The sequence below is a fragment of the Chanos chanos genome, chromosome 2 (assembly GCF_902362185.1).
Source record: "Chanos chanos chromosome 2, fChaCha1.1, whole genome shotgun sequence".
NCBI classification, from domain to species: Eukaryota; Metazoa; Chordata; class Actinopteri; order Gonorynchiformes; family Chanidae; genus Chanos; species Chanos chanos.
Window position 1 is genome coordinate 44,104,783 of NC_044496.1, and position 27,513 is coordinate 44,132,295.

The 27,513-nt window shown below is 42.4% G+C and overlaps 2 protein-coding genes across 2 annotated transcripts; both read left to right on the plus strand.

The window, feature by feature from the left end:
* The first annotated feature begins 875 nt into the window (after positions 1-875).
* stag3 (STAG3 cohesin complex component) lies at positions 876-13,649 on the plus strand. The gene is made up of 31 exons (XM_030765365.1): positions 876-907; positions 1,343-1,439; positions 1,545-1,736; positions 1,945-2,041; positions 2,690-2,766; positions 3,518-3,722; positions 4,078-4,229; positions 4,456-4,653; positions 4,831-4,929; positions 5,027-5,106; positions 5,513-5,620; positions 5,711-5,810; positions 6,067-6,181; positions 6,525-6,628; positions 7,130-7,222; positions 7,407-7,499; positions 7,638-7,838; positions 8,649-8,716; positions 8,841-8,928; positions 9,181-9,267; positions 9,344-9,436; positions 9,751-9,916; positions 10,180-10,307; positions 10,622-10,786; positions 10,831-10,961; positions 11,166-11,288; positions 11,410-11,558; positions 11,875-12,064; positions 12,144-12,230; positions 12,320-12,434; positions 13,602-13,649. The coding sequence occupies exons 1-31, from the start codon at positions 876-878 to the stop codon at positions 13,647-13,649; spliced, it is 3,681 nt and encodes a 1,226-aa protein (XP_030621225.1).
* A 1,133-nt stretch (positions 13,650-14,782) lies between these two features.
* On the plus strand, positions 14,783-25,942 carry mcm7 (minichromosome maintenance complex component 7). The gene is made up of 15 exons (XM_030766552.1): positions 14,783-14,813; positions 17,382-17,461; positions 18,009-18,173; positions 18,368-18,492; positions 19,924-20,104; positions 20,466-20,603; positions 21,014-21,163; positions 21,332-21,446; positions 21,911-22,042; positions 22,208-22,291; positions 22,412-22,623; positions 23,046-23,311; positions 23,696-23,864; positions 25,125-25,234; positions 25,643-25,942. The coding sequence occupies exons 1-15, from the start codon at positions 14,783-14,785 to the stop codon at positions 25,866-25,868; spliced, it is 2,184 nt and encodes a 727-aa protein (XP_030622412.1). The 3' UTR covers positions 25,869-25,942.
* Positions 25,943-27,513: the final 1,571 nt, after the last annotated feature.

Below are 27,513 nucleotides of genomic sequence, written 5' to 3' on the forward strand. Positions count from 1 at the left end.
TCGTTGCTGTGCGGAAATATCTGAGGCGACCAATCCCTGTTAACTTTTGAGGCAATTAACCAGTACTATATTAAACGACTGAAATTAACTAACCAATCAGTGTTGCTTCTCCTCTCGTTTTGCCCAATCAGAGAAACGGCCACGGCCCCTTATTTAATTAAATTGGACAAAATTTGAGTAAGGGAATCGCTAAACTGAAGAATTTCACAGTAAGGACACGCATAACTTTAATTAATTTAGAAGCACGGAAAGCTACAAGCCACCTGAAAAAACAACCGCATAGGTAAAGGAAGGTTAGCATTAAATGACCAAAAGATGAATCCACAGGCTTGTGTGTATTGTCCGATTATCTTTTGTCATGTCTTCATGTTTTTTTTTTTTCTTTCTTTCTCTCTTTCTTTTTTTTTTTTTTCAAAAAGAGAACCGCCTGTGAACAAATACCCGTGGATACTAGTTTAATTTTTTAAGTTAATGAACTTGAAGTTAAAACTTGGCCTTAGCTAGGTTAGCTTGATGTGTCCCGCTCTTTCAGTGATGGGTCTTTACTGACCGACGTTCGTTTTACGGATTTTTGTGAGTGGGCTAACTTTAGTCAGACATGTCGGCTAGCATCATAGCTTTCTATGACTACTTAACTTGTGCCTCAGAAGTTGACTAGTGCAGTTAAATTGTGTTGTTACTAGTCTTCCCAGAAATAATATTCTGTTCGTTTAGTTGAAATTTGCTTAGAAGTATTTGTTCGCATGTTTGAAATGGCTGTATCAGCCTGATAATGTTGGTAGACTAAATTACACGTAATAAAACAAACAAAATGTCCAAAAAGCAGGGACCCCACTTATGAAGGTTTCCTCTCTCCGGTGAACATCAAAGCAAAGATGAGCCAACTAAACGAGTCCGACCTTGACAGGTGAGGTAGAACATTTTTCTCCCTCCAGATAATCTTTAGTTTCGTACAGATATACCCCACCCCCCCACCATTACTGAATGGGTATAAGTGTTTAAAACATAACGTTTGGTGTTTAGCTTAGAATTGTACATGCGCCCCCCCCCCCTTTATTTTCTTTTGCAGGCACACATGTAGCCACAGGTAAAAAAAAAAAAAAGAGTTTTGCTAGCACATTGCCCACTACTATGTATAATGAGACCACTGTTTTACAAAAGGAGTTTAAAAGTATTGCCCCCCCCCCTTTTGGAACATACATTAATTTATATGCTCCTATTATTGCGATATGAAATATTAAAGACATTCAAAGGTAAATGTGTGAACCACATGAGTAATGAACTTTGTGCCATGTAACACAGTGAGCATCAAAAATGAGATGTGTGCTGTATGACCTGACAGTGTTGAGGAGAAAACTGAGACCTCAGAGTCAGACAGTGACTTTGAAATTCAGCTGAAGTCTGCGAAAAGAAAAGGGACTGTATCACAGGGAACTGTGGTGAGGAATGCTTTCACTGCTTACACACACACACACATGCATACATAATGTGAGCGCTTCACTGATTACAGAAATTCTCAAATACTCCCCTTTCATCCTGTTCAGCCATCTAAGAAGTTTAGGCATAAGGCAGCATCCAGGTCTGCTTCCAGCTCAAACCAGTCTGACACACAGCAGACCACCCCGCATCTGACCCCCCTCCGCAAAATCACCAGACAGACCACTCACAACGAAAGAAAGGAAACAACAGCAGGGCAGATGTATGAGGCTGTTAAGGCTGGACGAAGCGCACTGGTGGTGAGGAAGAAGTAGAGAATAAATCATTAAGAAAGCACCAACTGATGGGTGAATAGGTGATTTGATGGTAAAGGGATGAACAAATGAAGGGCAAAGATTGAGGGAATTTTTATTTAATCGACTGATGCAGTGCACCTGTGGTGTACCACAGTATGGTGTTTAACTTGTGGCGCTGAATGCTACTTCCTGATTGGTTGTCTTTTTCCAGACAGTCATTGATGAATGGCTGGATGATTACAAGCGGGACCGGGAGGCGGGACTTCTGGAGCTCATCAATTTTGTCGTGCACTGCTGCGGCTGCAAAGGTCAGAGGCCGAATAGGGGGGAGGAAAAGGGACGCTTGGCAATGTCACAGGAAGGACAAAAGAGAGAGAAAAAGAGGATGGTTGATGGGGGATAAGAAAGAGAGAACTACTCAAATGGAGTGATGATTGAGGTGAAAGGTGACAGTGTAATAGAATCTCTAACAGATATGGCTGAAATGGCTGATAGTTAACTGAATACTGTTTAGCTATCGCTATCTTATTCTGGGCTCAGTCAGTTAACGTTCATCCTGGGTAAAGATCTCATGGCACTTCACCTATTTCACTGTTAATTTGATTTATTATAGTGACGTATCAATGAAAATAAAATGACTATTTGCGTCCTGTGTGGCTTAGCTTGTCACCTCTCTCTGTGTTGAAGGTGCTGAAAAGTTAAATGGAGGATCTTTATTCACATTGTCCAGTTCTCCCTAAAAACAAAATATAAAAATACTTCCAGAAGTCTCATTTTTAAAATACAGTTTTCAGATCTGAAAGAGAAACGGCAATTTTCTGTGTCTTCAGCTGCTCAGTCTGATTTTTGAATCTTTTTTTTTTTTCAGTTCTTTGAACGCAGGCCTTTCAAACGATAGTATGAACTCATCTGAATTGTGTAATTTTTTTTATTTGTCTATACATGTTTTGTTTTAGGTATAGTGACAAAAGAGATGTTCAACAATCTGCAGAATGCTGACATCATCAGTCAGCTGACCAAAGAATTTAATGAGGTGAGAGAAATCAGCATCAAGATTTTGAAGTGCTTTAGAGTGTATTTTTCTCAGCTCAACTAGATTTCTTGTCTGTCTTACTAAATCGAGAAAAGATATGATTCATTCTGAGAGTACATTGATTTTTTGGTAATATTCTGAATAGTAAGACTATCCATTGAATTTTCACTGTAGAAAAGGAGAGGAGAATAGCAGTGTGAACAGTGTATGAGTATTGCCCCTGCTTTTGACTATGACACTTCCACAGTGCTGTCACACATTTCTCTGAAATTGTCCAGTTGTATAGTATGATGTGTAGTAGCCATTGCCCTGCCCTGAGACCTCTTTCCTGGTCTTAAATGAGACAGGTTGCCACATTGTTTTACCTTATCATAACAGTGCCAGTCTGACTGCTGATAAGTATTCTGCATGTTTTATAGAGAGAGCATTAATCAGGGACATTTGTGTGCTATGAAGTCTGAGCTTTAAATTCAACAGTTGATGCCGCAACTGTAACCACAAAGCTGATGTCCCAATTGGACCAGTGTAGACAGCTACAGATTTATTGACTGCCCTGATGACTTGCTATTTATTTTCCACTTTTGTGTATTGGTAAACAATACGAGAGGCCAAGTGCAACACTGTCACAGACCAGCTTTAGACCAATAAAATTAACGTTTGTTTGTATTTACTTTCTCTCTTTCCCTCTCTGGCTGACCTCACGTGTACATACTTGGTCACAGATACTTAAACACACTCCTCTCCTCTTCAGGACTCTGTGACCTACCCCCTCTCCTCAGTGGGCCCTCAGTGGCGCCGCTTCAGGAGTGGCCTGTGTGAGTTTGTGGCATTATTGGTACGGCGCTGTCAGAATAGTCTGTTGTATGATGAGTTTCTGTTCTCATCACTGCTTGCGTTGCTCATTGGCCTTGCGGACTCTCAGGTCCGAGCCTTCCGTCACACCAGCACACTCATCGGTGAGTTACCAGTAATCACTGTGCATTTGCAGATGAGTCATCTGTACTCACAGCTTTGTAATGTAGTCATTAGAAATTCTGTTTTATGCAAATCTGAGCCCTGAGAAATCAGAGAATGCTGTTCGCTCAGTGAATAGGTCATTGGTCTGATCATTTATGTTTCAGCATTAATTAGACCACAAATGTCCTCTCAAAATGGATGGATGATTGTGTGTGAGTGTGTGTGTGTGTGTGTGTGTGTGTGTGTGGTTGTAGTGGACATGGGCAAAGAGGGACAAAGTGTTTGTGTTGCAGTGATGAAGCTGATGGAGTCGAGATGGCTGTGGTGTTAGTATACTGTTTGTGTGTGTTATAGTGATGAAGTTAATGTCGGCTGTAGTAGAGGTGGCTGCAGTGGTGTTTGCTCAGGCAGAGATGACTCGAAGACGCTCTGAACTAGAAAAAAACAAGAAAGCTGAACTCAGAGCAACAGAGAGAGTAGAGGAACTACAGGCATCTTATCAAGAGGTTACAGACACACTTGCATGCACGCACACACACACAAACATCCACACAAAGTTATACAATAAACAGGAGAAATGAAGACTGCTCATAGGAGGGTTACATGCATCCATGCACACACACTCTCACAGTGGTGACGGAGCTTAATGGTTATATACATCTTAAGTAATATCAAGTTGTGTGTTTCTGGTTTTTTGTGTGTGTGTGCGTGTGCGCATGGGTGAACACTTAGTTGCTGGAGCATCAAGAGGAGCTGTTTTCCATGATCAACAGTGTGTTTAAAGGTGTGTTTGTGCACCGTTACCGTGACAATGTTCCAGAGATTCGTACCATCTGCATGGAAGAGATTGGGTTGTGGCTTAGGGAATACCCCACCTATTTCCTGAGTGATGGACACCTGAAATATCTGGGCTGGATGTTGCATGACAAGGTCCATTGTCTCACACACACACACTGGCTCAGGGCTGTGATGAATGGCTATGTCTTTCAGTTCAAATCGGTTTAAATTCTAGTCGTTTTTGAAATATTGTAATATATTCATCACATGTGCAATAGCTATTAAAATCTTTTTGTTAAATGTGTGTATTTGTCTGTGTGTTTCCTACAGCAAGCACCAGTGCGTCTGCAGTGTGTGTTGGCTTTACAGCGCCTGTATCAGGAGAAAGACTTCATTGGACGGCTAGAACTCTTTACCAGTCGTTTCAGGGTGATGCCTCTGTTTGGTCTCTTTCTCTATCTTAATATTTCTCTGCCTTGCAACATATTTTGCATTTTATGCTGTTGATTTGTTCTTTGTGCTTAAGGAGAGGATGGTCAACATGGTGTTAGACAAAGACTTTGATGTTGCTGTGGAGGCCATCAAGCTGCTTTTGCTGGTCCAAGAGTGAGTGTATCTATGCTTGCGTGTGTGTGTGTGTGTGTGTGTGTGTGTGTAAAGTGTGTTTGTACAATTATATCACTGAGTAAAGTCTCTGTGTGTCCCACGGGAATGCCAAGACGTCTACTCATCTCCTAGACCTGATTCCTGAAACTAAAAAAAAAAAAAAAAAAGCTATGGATGGCTCTTTTTGCAATGGTGCGATGTAAACATAGTTACAAAACTGTCAAATACAGGACTTGCTGAGTAATAAGCGCATGGTAGCAACTCAGATAATGTGTCCTCCCCATTGTAAGCTGAATATTTTCTGAAATGTACAGTCTTTAAATGAAGGTACCCATTCTTAATTGTGTGTGTGCATCTTAACTGTGTGTGTGTGTGTGTATGTGTGTGTGTGTGTGTGTGTGTGTAGGAGGACTGAGGATGGTCTGTCTGAAGAGGAATGTAGTCATGTGTACCCACTGGTCTTTGCAACACATGGGGGATTGGCAGCTGCAGCTGGGGAATTCCTATACTATCAGTACGTAAAGCATCACTTAGTTTCTGCAAGTCCTCCTGCCACAAATGTCCACGCAAAATAAATAGATGAGTGTGTGTGTGTGTTTATTAGGCTGTACAGGGAGGTTAATCAAGTGTTGACAGAAGAGGGGTCAGACAAACGCAGGATCACTTTCCTCAACCTGCTCACTTGCTTCTTCATCCAGAGCAAGGTAGGAGGCCTTCTCTATGCTTCACTCTTTCCCTCTCTATCTCTCTCTGACTGACTTTCTTTTTTCAACTCTGTTTTGCTCTCTCTGTCCTTCCTCTCCCTCTGCTTTTTTTTTTCTTCATTCATATAAATATGAATTAATAATTGTGCTGTCTATTTACACACATTTCTCTATTCTGTGTTGACCTCTCTCTCTGTCTGTCTGTCTGTGTCTCTCTCTCTCTCTCTCTCTCTCTCTCTCTCTCTCTCTCTCTCAGTATCATGAACATGGGGCATACCTGGTGGACAGCCTATGGACTGTTGCAGGGACAGAATTGAGAGATTGGGATATGATGACATCACTGCTGCTGCATGACAAGGGGGATGGTCAAGGTGAGTTTAAAGAGAAGATTTACTGGAGGTTTCACCTCCTGTCCATCAAAAAGGCGTTAGTGAGATGAGCTTTAGAGCATAGACTTGACTTTCTTTGTATGTGGAAAGAAAACGGACTAGCCGCCAATTCATACAGCTGCAGTGGACCGCCCACTGTTTTCAGTGCTTTTTATTGCTTTTATATAGGTTTTGGATGATTTTACAATCCCGACATTCAGCAGATGTTCAAATTTCGAAATGATTTTTGCCCTAATCAATGTGAACTTAACACAGCTTCTAACTTCAGTGTTTTATTTTCCCTGTGCGTGCCTGCACACAATTGTTTGTGTGTGTGTGTGTTTAGGTTTGGAGGATGAAGAGGAAGGTGCTTTAGTGGAGCTGATGATATGTGCTGTCAGACAGGCCTCAGAGGCCACGCCTCCTGTGGCACGAGCACAGGGGAAGAGGGTGAGAGAGGGAACAGATCTCAAAGAAAGCTCAGGCTATGAAAATGGTCAGAGACAAAGTGGAAGACAACTTAAAATGAAAGGCTATGTCAAAGTCAGGGTGCCGGGATTGGTGACTAAGTATGTTTTCAAATCTGTAGCTCATTTGCTTTGAGCCGAATCAGGAGATGATTGTTTATTTTGTCGTAGTTCCCCATTGGTTCATTTGAACATCACATTCATGTCTTAAAAAACTGTACCAAGATTTGTTTAGTAATGGACCGAGTCCATCTGAGCAGGGTGTCTTGGACTGTAAGCAAGTGTGATTGGCATGTTCACATCTACTTATACGAACCGAGCTAAGGAGGAAATCACTCCAGCGTTTGAACGAGGTGCGAACATGCCATCAGTGGATCTAAAATGAGAATTAAAGAGAGAAGACGTGTAAGAGTGTGTGTGTCTGTGTACGTGCATGCGTATATATGCGCGTCTGGATGTCTGTCAATTAATGTTTGTCTTTCAGAACCTGAGTATGAAGGATAAAAAAGTCCAGGCTCAGGACAGGAGACGCCTCACTAACCATTTTATACCACTGCTCCCACAGCTACTGAGCAAGGTGAGTGCACCTACACAGAAATGCATGTCAGTTTGCTGGATGTGTCCCTCTGTCTTATCCAAATCATAATTATAATTGTCATATAATTATTATCAGCAAATGCAGTGTCAATCTGTCTTTCTGTATCTGTGTCTTGTCTACCACACGCATGCCATCTCACCCATATTCCCTCACTGTCTGACAGTACTCTGCAGATGCAGATAAAGTGAGCTGTCTGCTCAGAGCTCCTTTGTATTTTGACCTGAAAGCATACGGCAGCACTGGACGCCTGGAAAAGGTTACAGTTGTGTGTGTGTGTGTGTGTGTGTGTGTGGGATTAACCTAAGGAAATGGATTACCTTCTTCAGTGGTTACTCCATAAATACCTCAAGCACTGACTAAGAGAAAGTTCTCTCTCATGCTCTCTGTCTCTCAGTACCTGGAGCAGCTGATGATCCAGTTATGTGGAATTGTGGAGAAACACACAGACGAGTGTGTGCTAGAGGCATGTGCACGTGTGGCATGTGTACTTTGTGAGGATACCTACACCTTTTCTGTCCGCATGCAGAGAGCAGTCAGTCAGCTGCTAGACAGAACAGTGGAATGTTTCACATCCCTTCTTGATGAACTGCTGCAGGTATTTATACACACACACACACACTGTGATGCCCCCCCTTGTTTAAGTCAGATCAGCTGCTGTGTTGTATATGGCAAACAAACAATATTTGGTTGGAGATCAAAAATCATAAACTAACAGAACAAAAAGAGAGCTGCAACCCTACAGAGCTCATCAGGTCAGTTAAAAAAAACCTTGCCTTTTTAAAGTATGGTCACTTCATTGGTTTGGAGCTGACTTTGATTTCCACAGATCTCAGACTTTCTCAGGGTTGCCCCAGGACGTACTCTCAAACACAGAAGCGTCTGAAACAATACTGTCCTCCCCCACTTAACTTTCCAGTAGAGTTTATATGAATATGAAAGGTGACACAACTGGACTTTAAACCCAAGTGTGCTTAGTTAAACGTGACACCTGGCTCACCTTATTCTTGGCAGTGAGTTTATGTTCCACTCATAAGTATTGTGTATTTAATGACTTTGTCCAACAGATGGAGACATTTAGCAGATAATGAGCTTGGTCCTTGTTCCATTGTTGCAACATGCATACAGGGCACTGAACATATATAAATATGTATTCACATAAGTGTCTTTGTATGGAAAAAAATGTGTGGGTTTTTTTTTTTTAATTCTTAAAAATAACTCATTAATTACTTGCGATATTGGACCTTTCATAGCAGCTCCACAAATTAACGCTAGGTCTGCACCTTGAGAGACATCATAGATGTTACCACAGTTTTGATTTTGTGTGAAGTTAAATATGGGCTATCATTATTGAGAAGGTTTTTAGATGAGTACTGATTAAGGAGGTTAATGATGTGTGTGTTGACAGGGCACTGCTGATGAAGATGAACTGTTTAGTGCAGCTGCCTCACTGAAGAGGATTGCTGCCTTCAGCAGGTATGTGTCGGTGCATTTCTGCTAAAATAAAAGCCTGTGTTTGTCTTTGAAGTGGGGTGTTTTATACCACTGAAAACAGCATTTCTCTGCTGTGGTCTTTTGTGTGTGTCTGTGTGTGTTTAAGCGCCAGAGATATGACCACGTTGAAGGTGTTTGAGTCTTGTCTTATGTTACTGAAGTGCGGTGTGGAATCTAGAGAGGTTGAAAAAGAGGTTAGGACACACACAAAAACATACTTTATACACACTAGACAAGTAAAATGAACACAATACATATACAGACACATAATTTGGGCACTACACAAACACATGCTTACACCAAACACATACAAAGATGTTTTAGTAAGCATCCTCAGTGGGTAGAAACATATACACCCATGTCACTTGATGGTCAGTAGCTGAGCTGCGTGACTCTGTGTGTGTGTGTGTGTGTGTGTGCGTGTGCGTGCGCGTGTGTACTTTTAGCTGATGGTTCCTGCACTGAGATGTGCTGGATTTCACTTGCTCTGGGAGAAAGTGAAGATTACTAATACCAACACTCAGACCTCTAAGGTAACAAAGCATCTTTCTGTTTCTCTTGCTCACAAAGATGCACAGACACACACTCACATATCTGTCACACACACAGGCTGAGCTGAAGCGTCTGAGAGGTGAAGTTCATTCCTTCTGTGTGCTCTGCCAGAACTGTCTGTCTCTGGGTCAGGCTGAGATCAGAGACCAGGTCGGGTGCTTTCTCACTCTCTATCCTATCTTTAAAAACACTAGTACTTTAAAACTAGTGGGACAGTAGTGCAGTTATTTAATTCTGGTGACAGGGTAACTGTAGTAGTTCAGTTGTGCAATAGTGTTATTGTCCTGTGTGTTCAAGGGATTTAGCATTGACATTTGTTTCTTATCTGTAGTTTGAATACCATGCAACAGTATCAAAACAGTGACAAATAGACAGGTTCATATAGTACAGTCACATTAAAGAATTTCATGTGTTTTTTTTTTGTTTTTTTTTTCTCTCTCTCTCTCTCTCTCTCTCTCTCTCAGGCCTTTGTGTTGCTCTGTGATTTGCTGATAATATTTAGTGACGGTTCAGTGAGAGTTCGTCCAGAGCTCCAGGCAGTGGTGTATGCTCCGGATGATTCTGTGAGAGCAGAGATGGCCTCCTTTGTTCTTGACTACGTGTTCTCCCAACCAGAGGATGAGATCATATGTACAGCACACTCACAAAACAATGGCACTTTTTTTTTAATTTGAAAAAAAAAAGGGGGGGGGCTCAATCTTATTCTCTGTTTTAGTAATTTATGCTATCAGTTAAGGAAGTTACACTGCTGGAGAGAACACTTTGAAATGTTTCCTCAAAGGGTACTCAGTTGAGTACCACAGTAGAGCACTAAGTTAGTTTTGTGTGCAGGTGTGGATGTATAAGAACAAGATGTGAAACTGTATTTTTTTTTTTCTATCTCCCTGTTGAAGATGAGGCAGAGATGAAGTTAGCACTACTGCAGCGACGGAGGAACCAGCTCGCTGGGTACTGCAAACTGATCCTTTACGGTGTCTTGGAGATCAGGGCTGCTGCTGATGTCCTCAAATATTACAGCAAGGTGTGCATGCTACTGTGACTTCATGGGTATGGATATAGCTCGCCTGGCTCTTAGCAGGACCTTTCACCCATTCTAATTCTCTACGTTAAGTGAAATGTACTGGAGTTTGTTGGGGTTTTTTTCCCATGTTGTTGGAACCTTTTGAAAATTATTTAGGGGCTTTTGTCATCTTCCTATCATTTATACATTTTTTGTGAAATAATTATCATCAGCAGAGCATGTGCCTCAGAGTAAGAGCAGATTACAGGTGAGATTCAGAGATTTGCAATTTGCCGGCTCCTAATGAGGGTCTTTAATAATCTGTGTGTGTTCAGTTCTACCGGGATTATGGCGACATAATAAAGGAGACGCTGAGCAAATTGAAGATGATAAGTCAGGTGGAGAGCGCTAAGACTGTGGGTCTCTGTTTACAGCAGGTGAGTAAGTCTGCGTATACATGCACACCACCATGTGTTTGTGTTGTAGATAGACTGTGTGAAGTGTCACTGCTGACGTTGTCATTGTGTTTGTATGTGTCTGTCAGATGTTTTCTGATAGAGATGAACAGCATCATGCTGAAGAGATGAAAGAAATCAAAGAATTGGCTAAAAGACTCTCAATGAGCTTCGGCATCAACCTTCACCGCATCCGGAAACCCCTACTGGCCTTACACCAGTCAGCCTCCCTCCATCTTATTTCTGTTTACAGATTAGCAGTTCCTTTTAAACTTTGTTTCTTTATCGCTGTCTTGGAAAGCCATCTTAACAGTGGTACAGATAACATGGATCAGAATGTCAGTCTGGTTTAAAATACTTCTAACGTCACTGTGAATTGGTTTAGAACAACCTCTTTCACTGTGTGTGTGTGTGCGTGTTACAGAGACGGTCTTCGCTTTGCTTTTGGTCGTGCTGAACAGCAAATCCACCCTCCCCCTAATCTTGCCTTTTTGGAGATCCTCAGTGAATTCAGTTACAAACTTGTACGACAGGACCGCACACAACTGTGGGTCACACAGAAGCATATACATAGTTACTCATATACTCATACATCACCTCTCATGTAAATGGTGTGGAGTCTTGAGTATATTTGCTAGACTGACTCACTCTCTGTCTCTGTGCCATAGGCTGGGTTATCTACAGCATGTGCGAGGCAGTATAACTGGTGAGTGTGTGAAGATGTATGAACGCTCACTGCATTCGGGTACCAGAGGGAGTCCAGCTCTCTCTCTCCAAGGCACGCCAGCTAAAAAACGTCGTAAGACCATGGCACAGGGTGAGTGTACCACTGTAACCCTTGGCAATAAGTTCTGTTCATTATCAGTTTGAAAGGGTTTCTCATGTGGCCAAAACTTTCTGTACTTGGGCACAACAGGCATAAGAAGGCCGTGTCTGAGGACTTTTCATGCAAGAAACAATGGGTGGAAAAAAAGATGAAATTGTTTCATTTAAGTAGACTGTGTTGTATCCACAGATATACAGGCACATGGACTGTCACTCTAAAAACATTGCCAAACAGGGTCAGTACAGATATGCCCAGACTTTCAGTATATGTATAGGTGCTGATCATTATGATGGTGTTTTCTTTGTAGGTTCAGTGCTGAGTGTGGATGAAGGTTCACAATTAGCAGGAAGTGTATTGAGCAGTCTGCCCACTCCAACTCTGACATCCACGGCTCATGTAGAGAGACTCCCTAGACCAGCTTCTCCAAGTGTAGTATCTCCCAGGTCCTACCACGAGCCCTCTTCAGAGCATGACTCTGTAGACGACTTTACTAAGGGGTATGAACGCACACCATCACCCGAATACAACTGTACGTCCACCTGTACACACTCATGGACTTAACTCCTCCGTGTCTAGGTCGCTGCGTAGAAAAGTGAATGCTACCAGAAAGCAGCACATTTCCTCTGAACGCAGTGAGCCTGACATTGACTCTCAGCTCAACATGTGAGTGTGTGTGTGTGTGTGTGTGGAGGTGATCTCTCAAATTATTTTTTCATGTTGTGACGTCTTTTTGCTGCATGACTGTCTTTCAGGCTGTCTCTGATTGAAGAATACCATGAAGAGGAGGAGGATGAAGTGGAGGAAGAGGCTATGTTTGAGGAGTTTGAAGAGAATGATGACTCTGATTTTGAGACAGGCTATTCTCTGGTAAGCTGGAGTCTAATGTTTGCTCTGTATCTTGCGCTCTGGTGCTCATGACAGATGGATATTACATACTAGGTTATTTATCAGATTCAACTAATAATTTTGTCATAAATTTGTCAATTATAGACATTCCTGTATGAAAACTGATTCTTTATGTCTGATTCTCTAATGTGTCTGTGTTAAGGTAGAGACAGCTTTCTCTTTCCCCTCATAACAGAGAGCATTAAATGGTTACTGTCATACTGCAAATATGTCAAGAACATTTGTGGTATGTTATTTTGAAGTTTTTCCACCAGACTGCAAGCAAATTTTTTTCATTATTAGATGGAATGGAACTTTGATGGGTGCTCAAGTGGTTGTGGGGAAATGTTCTTTACACAGACAGGATTATGATAAAGCTCACACAGTTCATAAATCTCTTGAACCAGAATTGTAATAATAAAGAAAGAAATAAAAAGTAGTAGTAGCGGTGGTGGTAGTAGTGATATCAGTATTTGATCATGTAGGAAAATCCTACAGATAACACTGCCTTTCCGTGAGAGAATCCATGGATGGGGCTGGAAATAGGAGGAATAATTTGGTGTGTGTGCAGAAAACACTTAAAACAGCAGAGTGTTTTACCTTGTGGGTTGTCTGCCATAAAGACACTGGCATCTTTCCTTAATGTTTGCAACAGGTCAAAGAATAGACATTGCATTGAAAGTGGTATACAACTCAGAGGTGCTACTAAGACTATGATGGTACTGCCAGTGTGGTAACACAGTGAAAGTGGGCTTAACTAAATAGACATGGGATTTCAAGTATGCTTTGCTTTAGTGGTTAAACAGTCCCTGGTTGTGGTGACTAGACTTCTGTTTGCACTTTTCGTCTGTGAAGCCACTTCCATTCAGACAACCACACCATGCTTTGACTTGGGACCTGTAGAGTGGCTTACCGTCTCCAAAGCTCATGATAGGTGGATGTGCTAAACATTTGTCACTTATTCTGACCTTTTTTTTCTTTTCTTTTTTTTTACTTTTTGCATCCAACATTCTGAAACACTTGTATCCTTCATTACAAGCTAAAAGTATTTAAAAACTTAGAAATACAGTTGTGTATTAAACTCATCTTTTGAGCCCCCCCCCCCCCCCCACACACACACTCATCTCTCTTTCATTCTTTCTTTCACAGCCTTCCACCCGGCGATGTAGTAGCTACCTGGAGGATCTGTTTGAATGACCTGCACTACATGTAGGCCAAGACAGAGGAATTCCCTCTGAGCCTGATTCAGTAGTGATGGGGTTGGACTCAGGGGCCAGTTAAAGTCTTGAGATACACAGCAGTGAGAATGAGCAACTATTTATAATACACCTGTATTGTGTTCAATTTATGTCCAAGACGTACTTCTGAGCAGAAACCTTTGTTTGTGAAATTTCAGTACACAAGATTATTGTGGGAGGGCACTGGAAACCATTCTTTACTGAGTTAGTTTTTTGGGGTTTTTTGTCTAAACCTTGCACCTCACAAGTTAACATTATTTATCTTGAGTTCCTCAGAGCCATACTGGCATACTTCTCAAAAAATTCTGAAAATAACTGAGTTCTTCAAAAAATAAATAAACTTTTCATTTGAAACATACACACAAATGAATTAAATGTGAAGTTAGTCCCTGACTTATTGTGTACTGTATGCTCTACACAGGATAGGTGGGTCCAAACTCCATTCCATCACGTTAGAAGTCAGTCAGTATTTTATTTAAATAATACATCATTAAAACGTGCCGAGTATGTGAATATACTAATATTTGCGTGAGAGCAGTCGAATACATTTTTTTCCTGCCCTGTGCCACCTAAATCAGCCTTGGAATCGTTATTATTTTCTCGCGTTCAACTGCTAATTTTATACATTCTCGTTTTGAGAATATTTTTGTTTGAGTGTGTGTATGCGTATTTTTATTATGAGTAACAGGTAAACTGGGGGGGTCCAATTTTAACGATGTGAAGCTGCTTTGTTGAATCCGCCATTCTCTCAGCAAGTCTATTGTATTTGTATCACTCGGAACATTTCGCGCCGTTACTAAAGTAGACTACATTGGTCCACATGATCACATGACCGTGTCCTAGGTAGCGACTTTCGCGCCACGCAGGAGCCACACCTCCGGCAAACAGACTACGCATTTTGATTGGCTCAGAGTTGGGGTAGACTCGCGCCAGTTTTTGCAGTTTCTCTTGCTGGGGTCTAAGGAAACGGTAGCCTAACAAACGACAACTTTGTTATAATAGTTTAAATAATTGTAAAGAAAGGGGAATATATCGCGTCAGAAGTTGCACCTTGTGCCTCTTTCGATTGGTTTGTACCTTTCAATTTGAAACATGGCTCCGAAGGATTATACGGCAGAGAAGGGTGAGTTGTATTAAGTGCTGAAGTTTAGCAAATATGGATTTTTAAAAAGGCGTGCAGGCCGGTTTGTAAGCCAAACAAGCAGTCCTTCACATCTTAGTTCACATATATGGCATGTACAATTTTGGGCTGTAAAGTTTTGTGGAACAGTTGTATACGTCTGGCTGCCCGGTCGATAGGTTAGATAAGTAACGTCCGCTCTAAAATTGTTCCAAGACTTGTCAGAGTGTATGTTAAACTAGTTTTTACTGGTCTTGGCCAAAGACGGTTATATTCACTAGATGGCAATTCTTGCCATCACCAAAGTGAAGTCCTCAGGCTGATGAACAGAGCATTAAATATTACTATTGTCGGGGCAGGGGAAATTTACTGTTCAAGTTTATTCGCGCTGTTAATGAAATGAAAAACAAGTTGGTCACAGACCGTTAATATGTTCCACATGATGATAAATTCGCTTTGGGAAATGGTACTGTGATGTTACATATCTGCTGTTTCGTCTACCATCCCAGTTTCGGAAGTTTACTGGACCAGTTTCATCCAGAGCTGCATGGCAGCTAAAATACCCGGATGGAGATTCAGACAAAGACTTGAGCACATGGTGCGGTTATACCGCGGACGGGATTTCAAAGACTATTCATTCCCCCAAAATAATATCGGTGATTCTGGTTATCCGAAAGGACGTGAGCAAGGCTACAGTATAAATTTGTGCATTCCCGAGTCAAACAATGTTATACAAAACAATAAGGAGACGCAAAGTGGCTCAGTATCATGGACTAATCAAGAATGACCGTGGTGTGGGCACAACACCCGCAAGCTCCTGTAATCAGCACTGCCTGTGGTTTAAGTTACCTGCTAGTTGCTGGAAATTGCGCAGTGTCTTGAAGCTTATCAGATGGAATCGTATTTATCCATCATGTTTAGATATTTTGTCTAAATGTTTTAAACACGTTAACAGGGACTCAAGCGGAACTGCACAACTTCGCAACGGTACCTAGTGTCTCATATACAACAGCATAACCTCGTTCGAAGTTTCCATCAAAGTTCTAGAAACTGGTTGATTCCAGGACCGAGAAAGACACATAAAAGCTATACAGAGTCTTTTCCAGTACGCACACCACTTTTACAAATGGCGTTGGTTGTAAGTTGGGGGAAATCTTTGCTATTTTATGGGAGTTGATTGTGGGTTACGAAGTGAACGGGTTTTAGGTGCGACAGTGCACGTAGGGAGTTGTTTGGTTTGTCCCAGCTGCTGCATTGAAACGCGTCACAAGCACATCCGCTCTTGTTTAGATAATCGTTTTACGTGATTTGTTTGTGATTTTCTCCATTTATCGTCTTTGTTTTTAACAGTGTGCGCTGATCGTGTTGACGTGTGACAGATCAAATTAATATTGCGTAATAAAACATTTTTTTCGTGGCAGCGAAGGGGACTATTTTATGAACGAACGGATAGCGGAAGTTGCTACAGCTGTAAATGGGCTCGAAAGCCATGTGCTTCTTTGTTTACAAAAACAGCAGAGACGCGAAGTTATGTAGCTGATAAGATTTACGAATCATGGAAGAAACTGCGAGAGAGCATCTTATTCCGATGGAGGTACTGGTATACATCACACAGGAATAACTTTTAAAGACGCGCTTGTTGGTTCGTGTTAAAAAGAGAAGTGGGGGTTGTTTTGTGTGTGTACTATTGGTGGGGGCATGCCTAGATCGATTAGATCATTTTGATATTGTTGTTTACACGAATATAGCCACGCTAGTTTTAAACTCAGTGCATCGTTTAAGTCGTGGTGCGAAACTGGCCTTTCATTCAGAAGGCATGGCTGGATTGTAAACAGTGACTCATCGAGATTAGTGCTCACGATGTTACCCAACAAAGGGGTCGACGCGAGGACGGTGCGTTAGTTAAAAGAAAAGCTCTAGTTGGAGACTGGATTCTGGTGATGTAGCATCTCTACCTTTATTTACATCTCACCTGATCTCTTTATGTTTCGAATCACAATTTGGCCAACTTTTCCAAATGTTGACCTAATTACTTATTGCACTTAACAATACGTTTTAAAATCGGAATTTGTGTGTTTGAATGCGCACACATCCTGTAGGTAAGTTTTGTTAATATGCGTTAACAAGCAGCCAAAACCCGTTTGTTTTTGGAATAAATTTGTGGAATTTCAGGGACTTTTCGATGGCAGACATTGAAGCTTGTTTGTTCTAGAGAGACATAAATCACCCCGCAGTTGATGGCACTGTGTTGTTACTTCCTTTGCTGGAGGAGGGCTCCGGTCACGTGACTCATGTTTGTCAATGGATGGATCAGCCAGTTAATGGCACACCTGCTCCGCAGAGTGCTTTAAAGGAGCGGTTTTTTTTATTCTAGTTTTCATGGTGTAGCTAAAAGAGAAGTGAAATCTGGAGGTGTTTGTCTGCAGCAATTTTGATGTAGGAGACTCTTATTAATGTACTAATTTCCATTCACTGTGTACTTACACAGGACTGTCACAACTGTGTGCCTCTTGGAGTGTTTGCAACATTGCTCAACCATGGATTTATGTTGTTTTTCTCATTGAATGACAGAAAAGTGTAAGAGGTTCCTTCAGGAGTTTTACACTGAGGACAACAACGGAAAGAAGGTGTTCAAATATGGATCCCAGCTGGTGAGTGAAAGGTGTACATTGTGATCCGACATCATAAGGCTCTGTGCTTGAACACCGAGTCACTTCAGATTGTGACAGGCATTTCCAAATCATTTTTCAGATCAATTAATGACATAGTGTGATTGGCAATTAATTTCAAGGAATAAAACACCTATTTTCAGATTGCAGACTTGGACATGGAATTGCTCAATCTGTCGCCATACAACCTCCTCCCAGACACTAATACTATATTCATATGTAATAGCTTGTAGAAAAGGCTAATAGAGGCATTTGTAACCATGTCCAATTGATGTTTAATTGACGTTCGCTTATGTAAATTTATCATCAGTTCATACAGGTAGACACCCTTGAACAATGTAACTTAAGCATAAGTTCATAAATGTTTTGCACTAACTGATGAGCAACACTTGCTGTTTAACTGCTGCTGCCTTGGAATTTGGTTAAAATGTGTGTATGAGCCTGCGTTGAGAATAGTCATAATATTGTGTGCGCATGTGTGATTCGTCTAATAGTAAGAATGGCAGTAACACTGTGTGTGTGTGTGTAGGTCTCTCTGGCACACAGGGAGCAGGTTGCATTGGTGGTGGATCTAGATGATGTAGCAGAAGAAGACCCTGAGCTGGTTGAGAGTATCTGTGAAAATGCCAAACGCTACACAGGCCTCTTCGCGGATGCCATTCATGAGCTACTGCCAGAGTACCGTGAGCGAGAGGTACACACTCATACTGATTGCTACCTGTGTGGTCAATGTGATGTCCATACACAGATTGTCTTCTGCCCGGTTTATGAGAATTGTGTGCTCAGCTGTATGTTAGTGTGAGCTCTGAGGATGTTCTTGGAAAACAATGTGTATCAGATGTTAATGGAATAGCTGCAGGATAAGTCTGTCCTTTGACCTTTGTGCAGGTGGTGGCGAAAGATGCCCTGGATGTTTATATTGAGCACCGGCTGATGATGGAGAATCGGGGTCGCGACCCTGCTGACACGCGTGACCCCCGTAACCATTACCCAGCTGAGCTGATGCGCAGATTGTGAGTTCACATTAAATTCTGAAATGCTCACAGATTACTGTGAGAAACCTTGTCACCCCACATCTTTGGGGAGCCCCTGCAGCTTGGTGGTTAAATCGTTCGCCTGCAGGCAGGATTTTTCGGGTGCTCGATACAGATTTTGAGCTTACTGCGCTGATGATTATACTGCGCACAGTGTCAAGGACATGTGAATTCTTTGAAACGCTTATCCACCAAACCCCTGTCAAATGCTGTGACACTGTTTATCACAGACAGGCCATGAGACAAATATCTGCCGTGAATGAACATTTAAAATGAAGAGAATGTGTGGGAAAGATCAGTCTTGGCCCTGTAAGCTATACCGGGGATAACTGTGTGTAATACCAGCTGTCATACAGGTTGAGTATCCCTTATCCAAAATGCATGAGACTAGATATGTTTTGGATTTTGGGTTTTCTTGGATTGTAGAATACAGTCGTGTGTCGTCTAACAACGGAGATACATTCTGAGAAATGCCTCATTAGGCAATTTCGTCATTGTGTGAACATCATAGTATACTTACACAAACCTAGATGGTATAGCCTACTACACACCTAGCCCATATGGTATAGCCTATTGCTCCCAGGCTACAAACCTGTACAGAGACGCAGTAAACATGAGATGTATGAGGCTGCTGCTGGCATAACATGGCATACTGCTTTACAAGGAACTTTTTATTTTATAAGTAGAAAAGAGTACACTCTAAAATGAGGAAAAAGTACAGTATAGTAAATACATAAACCAGTAACGTAGTTGTTATCATTATCAAGTATTATGTCCTGTAAATAATTCTATACGTTTATATGACTGGCAGTGCAGTAGGTTTGTTTATACCAGTATCGCCACAAACATGTGAATCATGCATTGCGCTACAACGTTAGCACTGTTGCCCATAGTGGTATCTGCAGCCGTTTTTTGACATTTTCAACAATATCTTTGTACCACAGAACAGAGAAAAAGCAAAAACACAGTGAGTAATGTGCTTAAGTCTGGCGTTGACAATGGTTGGTAACAAACTGGCACCAAAAGAGCGTCAGAGCCCCACATGGACAAGTGAGGTCAGGTGTAGAATTGTCCACTTGTGACGTCATGCTGGCGCTCACGTTTCAGATTTGAGTATTTCGGATTTTCAGATTAGGGATGCTCCACCTCTCTCGCTGTTTGTCAGTTAAAATATTATCATGTTAATGATTGTTGCATTTTGTAAGCTGCAGTTTGCTAGAATAAGAAGACTGTCACAACTGGAAAATGGTGTTCGTAATAACACCGGTGTCAAACACACGATAAAATAAATGCCTTTGGTAGTGATCTCTGAGTAAAGCAACTAAAAGTGTGCTTGACCATTGTTACGCTTTGACTTAAGGATTGTAACTCCTTTCTAATGTAATAATGGCCCACTTTCCTTTTCTGCAGCGAGCTGTATTTCCGCCCCCCATCTACAGCGAAGCCAAAGGTTGTTCGGGATGTGAAGGCAGACAGCATTGGGCACCTGGTGACTGTGAGAGGAATTGTTACCCGGGCAACAGAAGTCAAACCCATGATGGCTGTCGCCACATACACATGTGATCAGTGTGGAGCTGAGACGTACCAACCGGTTAGCGCTCATTTCTATACGTATGCACGAACACACTTCTGCACAAATACAAGCAAACGTCATCTCTAATGCACTCTCATTCTCTAAACCTGAGCATTCCCAGCCGACACACGCTCACTTGACATGCTCACTCAACAGATCACTGAATAAATTCTCTGGTGTTTCTTTTGGTGTCAGTTTCAAATGAGCACTTTAGCATCCCTGTAGGTTAAATGGATACATCCCTGACATTGCAGCAGTGTGTAGCCGCTGTGCTAACTGAAGCTCTGTGCCGCTGTGCTAACTGAGGCTCTGTGCCGCTGTGCTAACTGAAGCTCTGTGCCGCTGTGCTAACTGAGGCTCTTGTTGACCATTGATCCAGATCCAGTCGCCCAGCTTCATGCCCCTGATCATGTGTCCCAGTCAGGAGTGCGTCACCAACAAGTCGGGCGGACGCCTCTACTTACAGAGCCGTGGGTCAAAGTTTGTCAAGTTCCAGGAACTGCGCATCCAGGAACATGTATGTATGTTTTGTATTTGGGAAAATGTCGGGTAATGTTCGGTTGCCCAAATAGCCAGTAGCATTGAGAAACCCAGGACTTCTTTGGGAAGGGGAGATTGCAACGTTTTTTCCAAAGATTTTTATCTTTGAGTGTGTTGTCAACTGTACCCAAGTTACATCGTAGTGCAAACATCACACTTTTCTGTGCTTTTGTGGGCATAATCAGTTTACTATACAAATCAGGTGTGGTAGCGTATAATTAGCACAATTAGTGTGTTTTTGTCATCCGGCATAAGAGCAGCTGCTAACTGATGAAATATGTGACACAAGGACATAAAAGGAAAGACTGAAGGAGTTATTTACCTTTACTTTCTTCCTTCCATCTTCTCACATTATCACACTGTCTTGTTTTTTTTTTTTCTCTGCAGAGCGATCAGGTTCCTGTCGGTAACATTCCTCGCAGTATGACCATATATGCTCGTGGAGAAAACACACGCATAGCCCAGCCCGGAGACCATGTGGCTGTTTCCGGAGTCTTCCTGCCGCTGCTCCGCTCCGGCTTCAGACAGGCTGTACAGGTAAGGGAGACAGATGGAGGGTCTGGCCGCGTAGCGGACGGAGAAGGAAGAGGAAGTTGTAAAGGACAAACCAGGCGAAAGGCAGAATATACAGCGGAGTAAAAGACACATTGTCAAACTCAAAACTCCTATTTGAACTAATGAATTTGCATTGTTTTACTTGCTTAGGGCCTGTTGTCTGAGACGTACCTTGAGGCTCATTGCATCACTCTGATGAATAAGACCGAGGATGATGAGCTGGGCACAGAGGATCTGACCGAGGAAGAGCTGCGTCAAATCACTGGTGAGTTTGCGAAGCTTGTTTAACACTCTGGCTAACTTTGGATTAGTTGAGCGTTGGGAGGTTATTGTTATGTAGAGCTTGTGTTATAAGGTGCATCACTGTATTATGTATGCAACAAACTGCATTTGTTCAGTGTGTCGCTGATGTTTTGTAAAAAGCGTGCTGTTTTGCATGACTTGTGTTGCGGTGTGTAGCTATTGTTATGGACCTGTTGATGACCAAAAAAAGGATCTCTGAGAACTTTAAACTGAATGGAGTGTCTCTGTATTCAGTCACTCATGTAAATGAGGCTCTCTGAGTGTCATTCAGTAGTGTTGTGTATAACCGCTGAAGTGGAGGAAGGATGCATACAGGCTGATGTAGATGAGTTCATTTCTCTAAAAAGCTGTAGATTGTAGCTGTGCTATGTTGTATAGCTGTGTCTTAACACTGTTATGTTGTCTGTCTACGTTTTTGTCGTGTAGAGGAGGATTTCTATGAGAAACTGGCAGGCTCCATTGCTCCAGAGATCTTTGGCCATGAGGACGTGAAGAAAGCCCTGCTCCTGCTGCTGGTGGGCGGAGTCGAACAGGCGCCACGTGGCATGAAGATCAGAGGTAAGGTTCTGCTAGAACCAAACCATAAACCTTATGAGTAAAACTGACACTTGTATAAACCAGTACTAAAGTCTACCAGTGCAAAATAATAATTAAATCAAGAGTGTCCATCCACACTCGTCGAGCCCTGAACAACTGTGAGAAATCATTGTGTTCTCTCTGTAGGGAACATTAACATCTGTCTAATGGGAGACCCTGGTGTGGCTAAGTCTCAGCTCTTGTCATATATTGACCGCCTTGCACCTCGCAGTGAGTTTCCTTTTCGCCTCCACCTCTGCCCAGAGGTGGATGGATGATAGTTCTCTTTAAATTTACATGGTTTTGTAATAAACTCGGTCAATAAAGTGGAGTTGTGGCTTCTCTCCTTAGGCCAGTACACAACTGGGCGTGGCTCCTCAGGTGTGGGTCTGACTGCTGCTGTGATGCGTGACCCTGTCACTGGGGAGATGACCCTGGAAGGCGGGGCTTTGGTGCTGGCCGACCTGGGCGTTTGCTGCATTGACGAATTTGACAAAATGGCCGACGCTGACCGCACTGCCATCCATGAGGTCATGGAGCAACAGACCATCTCCATCGCCAAGGTAACCAGATCATAGCGAAAAAAACTCACAAAGGATGGCCAGCAGCCTCGTCTATCCTCAAGATAACAACTGCATAGATCAGACTGTTGTCATAACCATGGTAACAAGTTATTCAGACCTTACTTAACCCTCGGGTATCCATCCAAAAGTCAAACATCCCTATCTCAAGTAATCAGGATGGTACAGAATAGGAGATGGCGTTTTAATGATTTAAAGTGTATGAATAGCGCCTCATTAGTCCAAGCATTTGTATCACAAGCAGGAAGTGACTCAGACTTCAACTTGATCAACAGCATGTGATCTTTTAGAGGCTTAAACATGGAAGCTTGCCTGGCAGAGACTTTTAAGAGTGTGTGTGTGTGTGTGAGAGAGAGAGTGAGACTTTGGTTGTAAACCTCACTGAGAGCTCTGTGACCCTGTAGGCCGGCATAATGACATCCCTGAACGCTCGCTGCTCCATCTTAGCTGCGGCCAACCCCGCGTACGGCCGCTACAACCCCCGCAAGAGCATCGAGCAGAACATCCAGCTCCCCGCGGCGCTGCTCTCTCGATTCGACCTGCTGTGGCTGATACAGGACAAACCCGACCCGGACGCAGACCTCCGCCTGGCCCAGCACATCACATACGTCCATCAGCACTGCAGGCAGCCTCCTACACACTTCAGCCCCATCGACATGAAACTCATGAGGTCAGTGTGTCTGTCTGTCTCTGTCACACACACACACATGCACACATCACCCCCATCGACACACACACCCACCCACCCACGCCTCACTTTCTCTCTCTCTCTCTCCCTCTCTCTGTCTCGCACACACACACACCACCCTCGCGCTCATAAACATGATACTTCAGAGTCTTCTACATGGACCAAGAGACACACACAAACCTTTTTACCTGCACTAATATGATCATTTACATCAACATCTGAGCTCACAGAGACAGGCAGATGTGACCAAGCCTTTGGTGTGCACCAACTCTGTTTATCCACAAAACAAGTTTTATTACCTTTCATAAAGTTCCTTAATCTCTTGTTTTTACAGACTTACCGACTCTACCTCTCTCTCCCTTTCAGGCGTTACATCTCAAAATGTAAGAAGAAGCAACCAGTAGTGCCAGAGTCTCTGACCGATTACATCACAGCTGCATATGTGGAAATGAGAAAAGAGGCCCGAGTCAGCAAAGACACCACCTTTACCTCCGCCCGCACGCTGCTGTCCATCCTGCGCCTCTCCACCGCACTGGTGAGACCCACGCTCCACTCACCCTCATCGCCACAACTGGCGCTGCTCTACACTCCACTCCCAACCTGAAACAGTCAGTGTTTAAGCCCAGGGTTTGCCCTCTGAGGCATGTCTGTGTGAGACTTGGATGTGCTTCTGTGACGCGTGTGTGCTAAAGTGCTTACAGTGCAGGTAGTGGTTTTGTCCGGCCTACTGCAGTGTGAGCACTTCTTTCACTCACGGCGTCAACAGCGGCGGAAAAGGCCAACACGTTCATTGTGAGATCGAGCAGTCCTCGCCTCCTGTCACCTCATGGTTCACTCGTACACCACTGCTCAAGATGCTTAAACGGACATACGTCAGCTCCTGTGAATTAAAAGTGCTGTTTGTGCAGGTAGCTGCTTTCTGTCCTACTGCAAATTCAGCACTTCATAATATACAGTGGCAGTACCGTCACCACTAGTGGGTGCTCACACTTTATCAGTTACATCTGCAGTTCTTTTGCTTCACCAACAGAGGAGTTATCAAAGTTAGTGTCCCTAATCAGAATTATGTGTGTTCAGGTCTTTACTGCTGTGGATGGGTCAGCTTTGCGGGGTGGGCAGTCAGCCTGTGGTATACTATTGCCGCTGTGCAAACCCATGCAAAACTGACTCACCGCAGCACAAAACGACGCCAACCTGCGAACCAAAACAGCACTTCGCAGATACCCCTCTGTAATCTGCCAAAGGAGGGGATGGAGGAGTCCTGAAGTGTTTAACCAGTGGAGAGACTAGCTGGTGTTGAGAGGCGGAGACTTGGGCAATTGCCGACTATTCCAGAGGGCATTGCACTTGTCTCGGTCTGACAGTGCCGGCACAACTCAGCCCAGAGACGGCAGGAACTGTGGAGCAGCAGTAACACAGTCACCGAAAATTACACCTGACATCCCTCCATTTACTTATGAATATCTGTAACCTTAACCAAGCTACAGAAAAGTTTGTGTGATTGTAACAACCATTACCAGGTGATCTGTGTGGCACACAAGTATTTGCTTGTATTTGTTCCTGTATTATGTTGTGGTAATGAGAATGTTATTTTGACATTAAAGGTAATGAGCTCAGTTATTGAAATATCTCTATCTGAAGCTCTGACAGGAAGTATCGTGTGGACAGACAAATTAAACTCCACTGTCACCCTCCAACTATTGGAAACATGTGAAAACCTACAGTCACTGTGGGCAGTCGTTACAAGTGTGTTGTTGGCTGACATTTGACCTGTGGTGACCCCTGACTCTGTTAGGCTCGGCTCCGTATGGTGGACGTTGTGGAGAAAGAGGATGTCAATGAGGCTATGAGACTGATGGAAATGTCAAAGGACTCACTGCAGGCAGACAAGACAAATAACACCAGGTAAGCCTTGTCTGGATGTGCCTAATGACACACTGAACCTATGAGGCAAGGGTGTAAAAATTCTAGTGCGTTTTACTGACTGGTCCATGGACAGGATGTGTTTTATTGGAGACAGTAAAGAGTAGAATGTGTGAGTGAGGGTGTATTTTTGTGTTTTTCTGGACAGTGTCAGTACATGGCTCTATAGAAGCCTCTTGTGTAGGGGCATCTATGACATCAAATAGTATGTAAAATGGGATTACATTGCACATGGTTTAGTGTTGGCAGATAATTGAAACAGCTAGAGCCTGTAACACGCACAGGGAAGTAAAGGAAACAGTTGATTTGCTCACACCGTTTAGCTCCTCTTTGGAGTACAGCCTTTACATGTGCTTTGACTTCTGACCCTGTGTTGCTTTGACCTTTTAGGGTACAGCGACCAGCGGATGTGATTTTCTCTTTGCTGCGTGAGCTGGCAGGAGAGGGTTCTGCCGGAAAGGGTGGGGCCGGGAGCGTGGTGCGCATGGCCGAAGCAGAGCAAAGGTGTGTGTCCCGCGGTTTTACTCCAGCACAATTCCACGCCGCCCTGGAAGAGTACGAGGAACTGAACGTGTGGCAGATCAACCAAGCCCGCACACGCATCACCTTCATCTGAACACACACCCACCTAATCCGCCCCAAAAAAACAAAAAAAAAACCCCATACATGCACCACCTTAATATGAACAACATAAGAGTCTTTAACTTCAGCTGAACACATGTAGATGTTTCAAGTTCAACACACTTAGGCGCGCACACACACACAATCATCTACATTCCTCATGTGTGCTCATATAAGACAGGTCTATACAACCGCATTTGTTAACTGGCTTGCATGTGTGTACCTTTATCTTCTGAGAACAGGCATATTTGTCATGTACACACCTGTCTGAATACTTCTCAGAGGTTTGCATGTTTATACTAGTTGTCTGGCAGATGAATATTTACATGTGGTGTTTGGTACATTATGTAAATGAGTGGATGAAATGATGATCTTCCCTCTTTTTTTTTTTTTCTTTCTCATCTCTTAATGGTAGTAAGTTAAATGTAAGCTGAGCAGATTTATCCTTTATTTTCAAGTGCTTCTGTTTTAATGCTCCAGATTCTAAAATAAACCCACTTGTAAATACAGTCTTGACTCTGAATTGTTCAAACTATCACAGTGGTCCCTGAACATAGATTATGTATCAGATTAGCTCTAGTGATTTTTACCCGCTTAGGTGAGAATGAATGGTAAATGCTAAGAAACACAAGGACAGAAATAGTTTCAGAGGTATCCAATATACAGAATGCATGGCCGTCTAAAACGTTCTGTATTAACTGTTTCACACATTATGTTCTGTGTATATAAATAGAGTTTTTACGTATCTGTGATGTTTAATAAATATATGTACTACATTACAGAATCATGTAAATACATTATGTTAAGGTGTCTTGGTGCTCTGTGAGGTCTGGATCAAACAGTGCTTGTCAGCACTATCTGACAGTAATGTTTCTTGATTTTGTGCCTTTAAGTGTAAGCTGAACGGGGCATGATTTAAGATGTGGTTCAGAATTACTAATGCTAACATGAGTGTCTGAGCAAGTCTGTTTCAGGCAAAAACATTTTCAGTTATTGCCATAATGTTTTTGAGCAGACTAACCACAGAATGGTGGCAGTGGTGAACGCTTTGTTTGAAAACCCACATTTCCTGCAAATGTTTTGAGCATTTAAATTGCTTAGTCTGGGCATATACATTTATAAAGGCTGTTGTATTAGTATAGGTCATTGACATTATCACTTAAACTCTTAGTAAAACTCCATATCCAGGGAATTTCTATTATAGGTGATCAAAATTAGGGTTGCCTAAAATTTAGTACAGTTTAGTTCAACTGTATTAGCTTTAGTTCAACACTTTGAATTGAATTTAAAAAGCCTCACAAATTAAACCTCCTTGACCTTGTGTAAATACACATTCCACATTTTTGCATCATATTTTTCCTCACAGCATAAACGATCATTGTGACGCAGAAAAAGGAGATTAAAACGGCTTTGTTTCGCTACAAAATGAAAATCTGAATATTTATATTTGTGAAACATACATATATTTATATTTATATTATTTAAAATATTTTATTACAAAATGAAAGTGTTACTTATTAAGTTTTATAGTAACTGGAATAGTAAAAACAGTAGACCACTTCATGAAACAGAAACAACAAAAGAGCCTGGTCCTTAGCAGTACTGTGTTTAGCGTAAAGATAAATTTGCATATTACACCA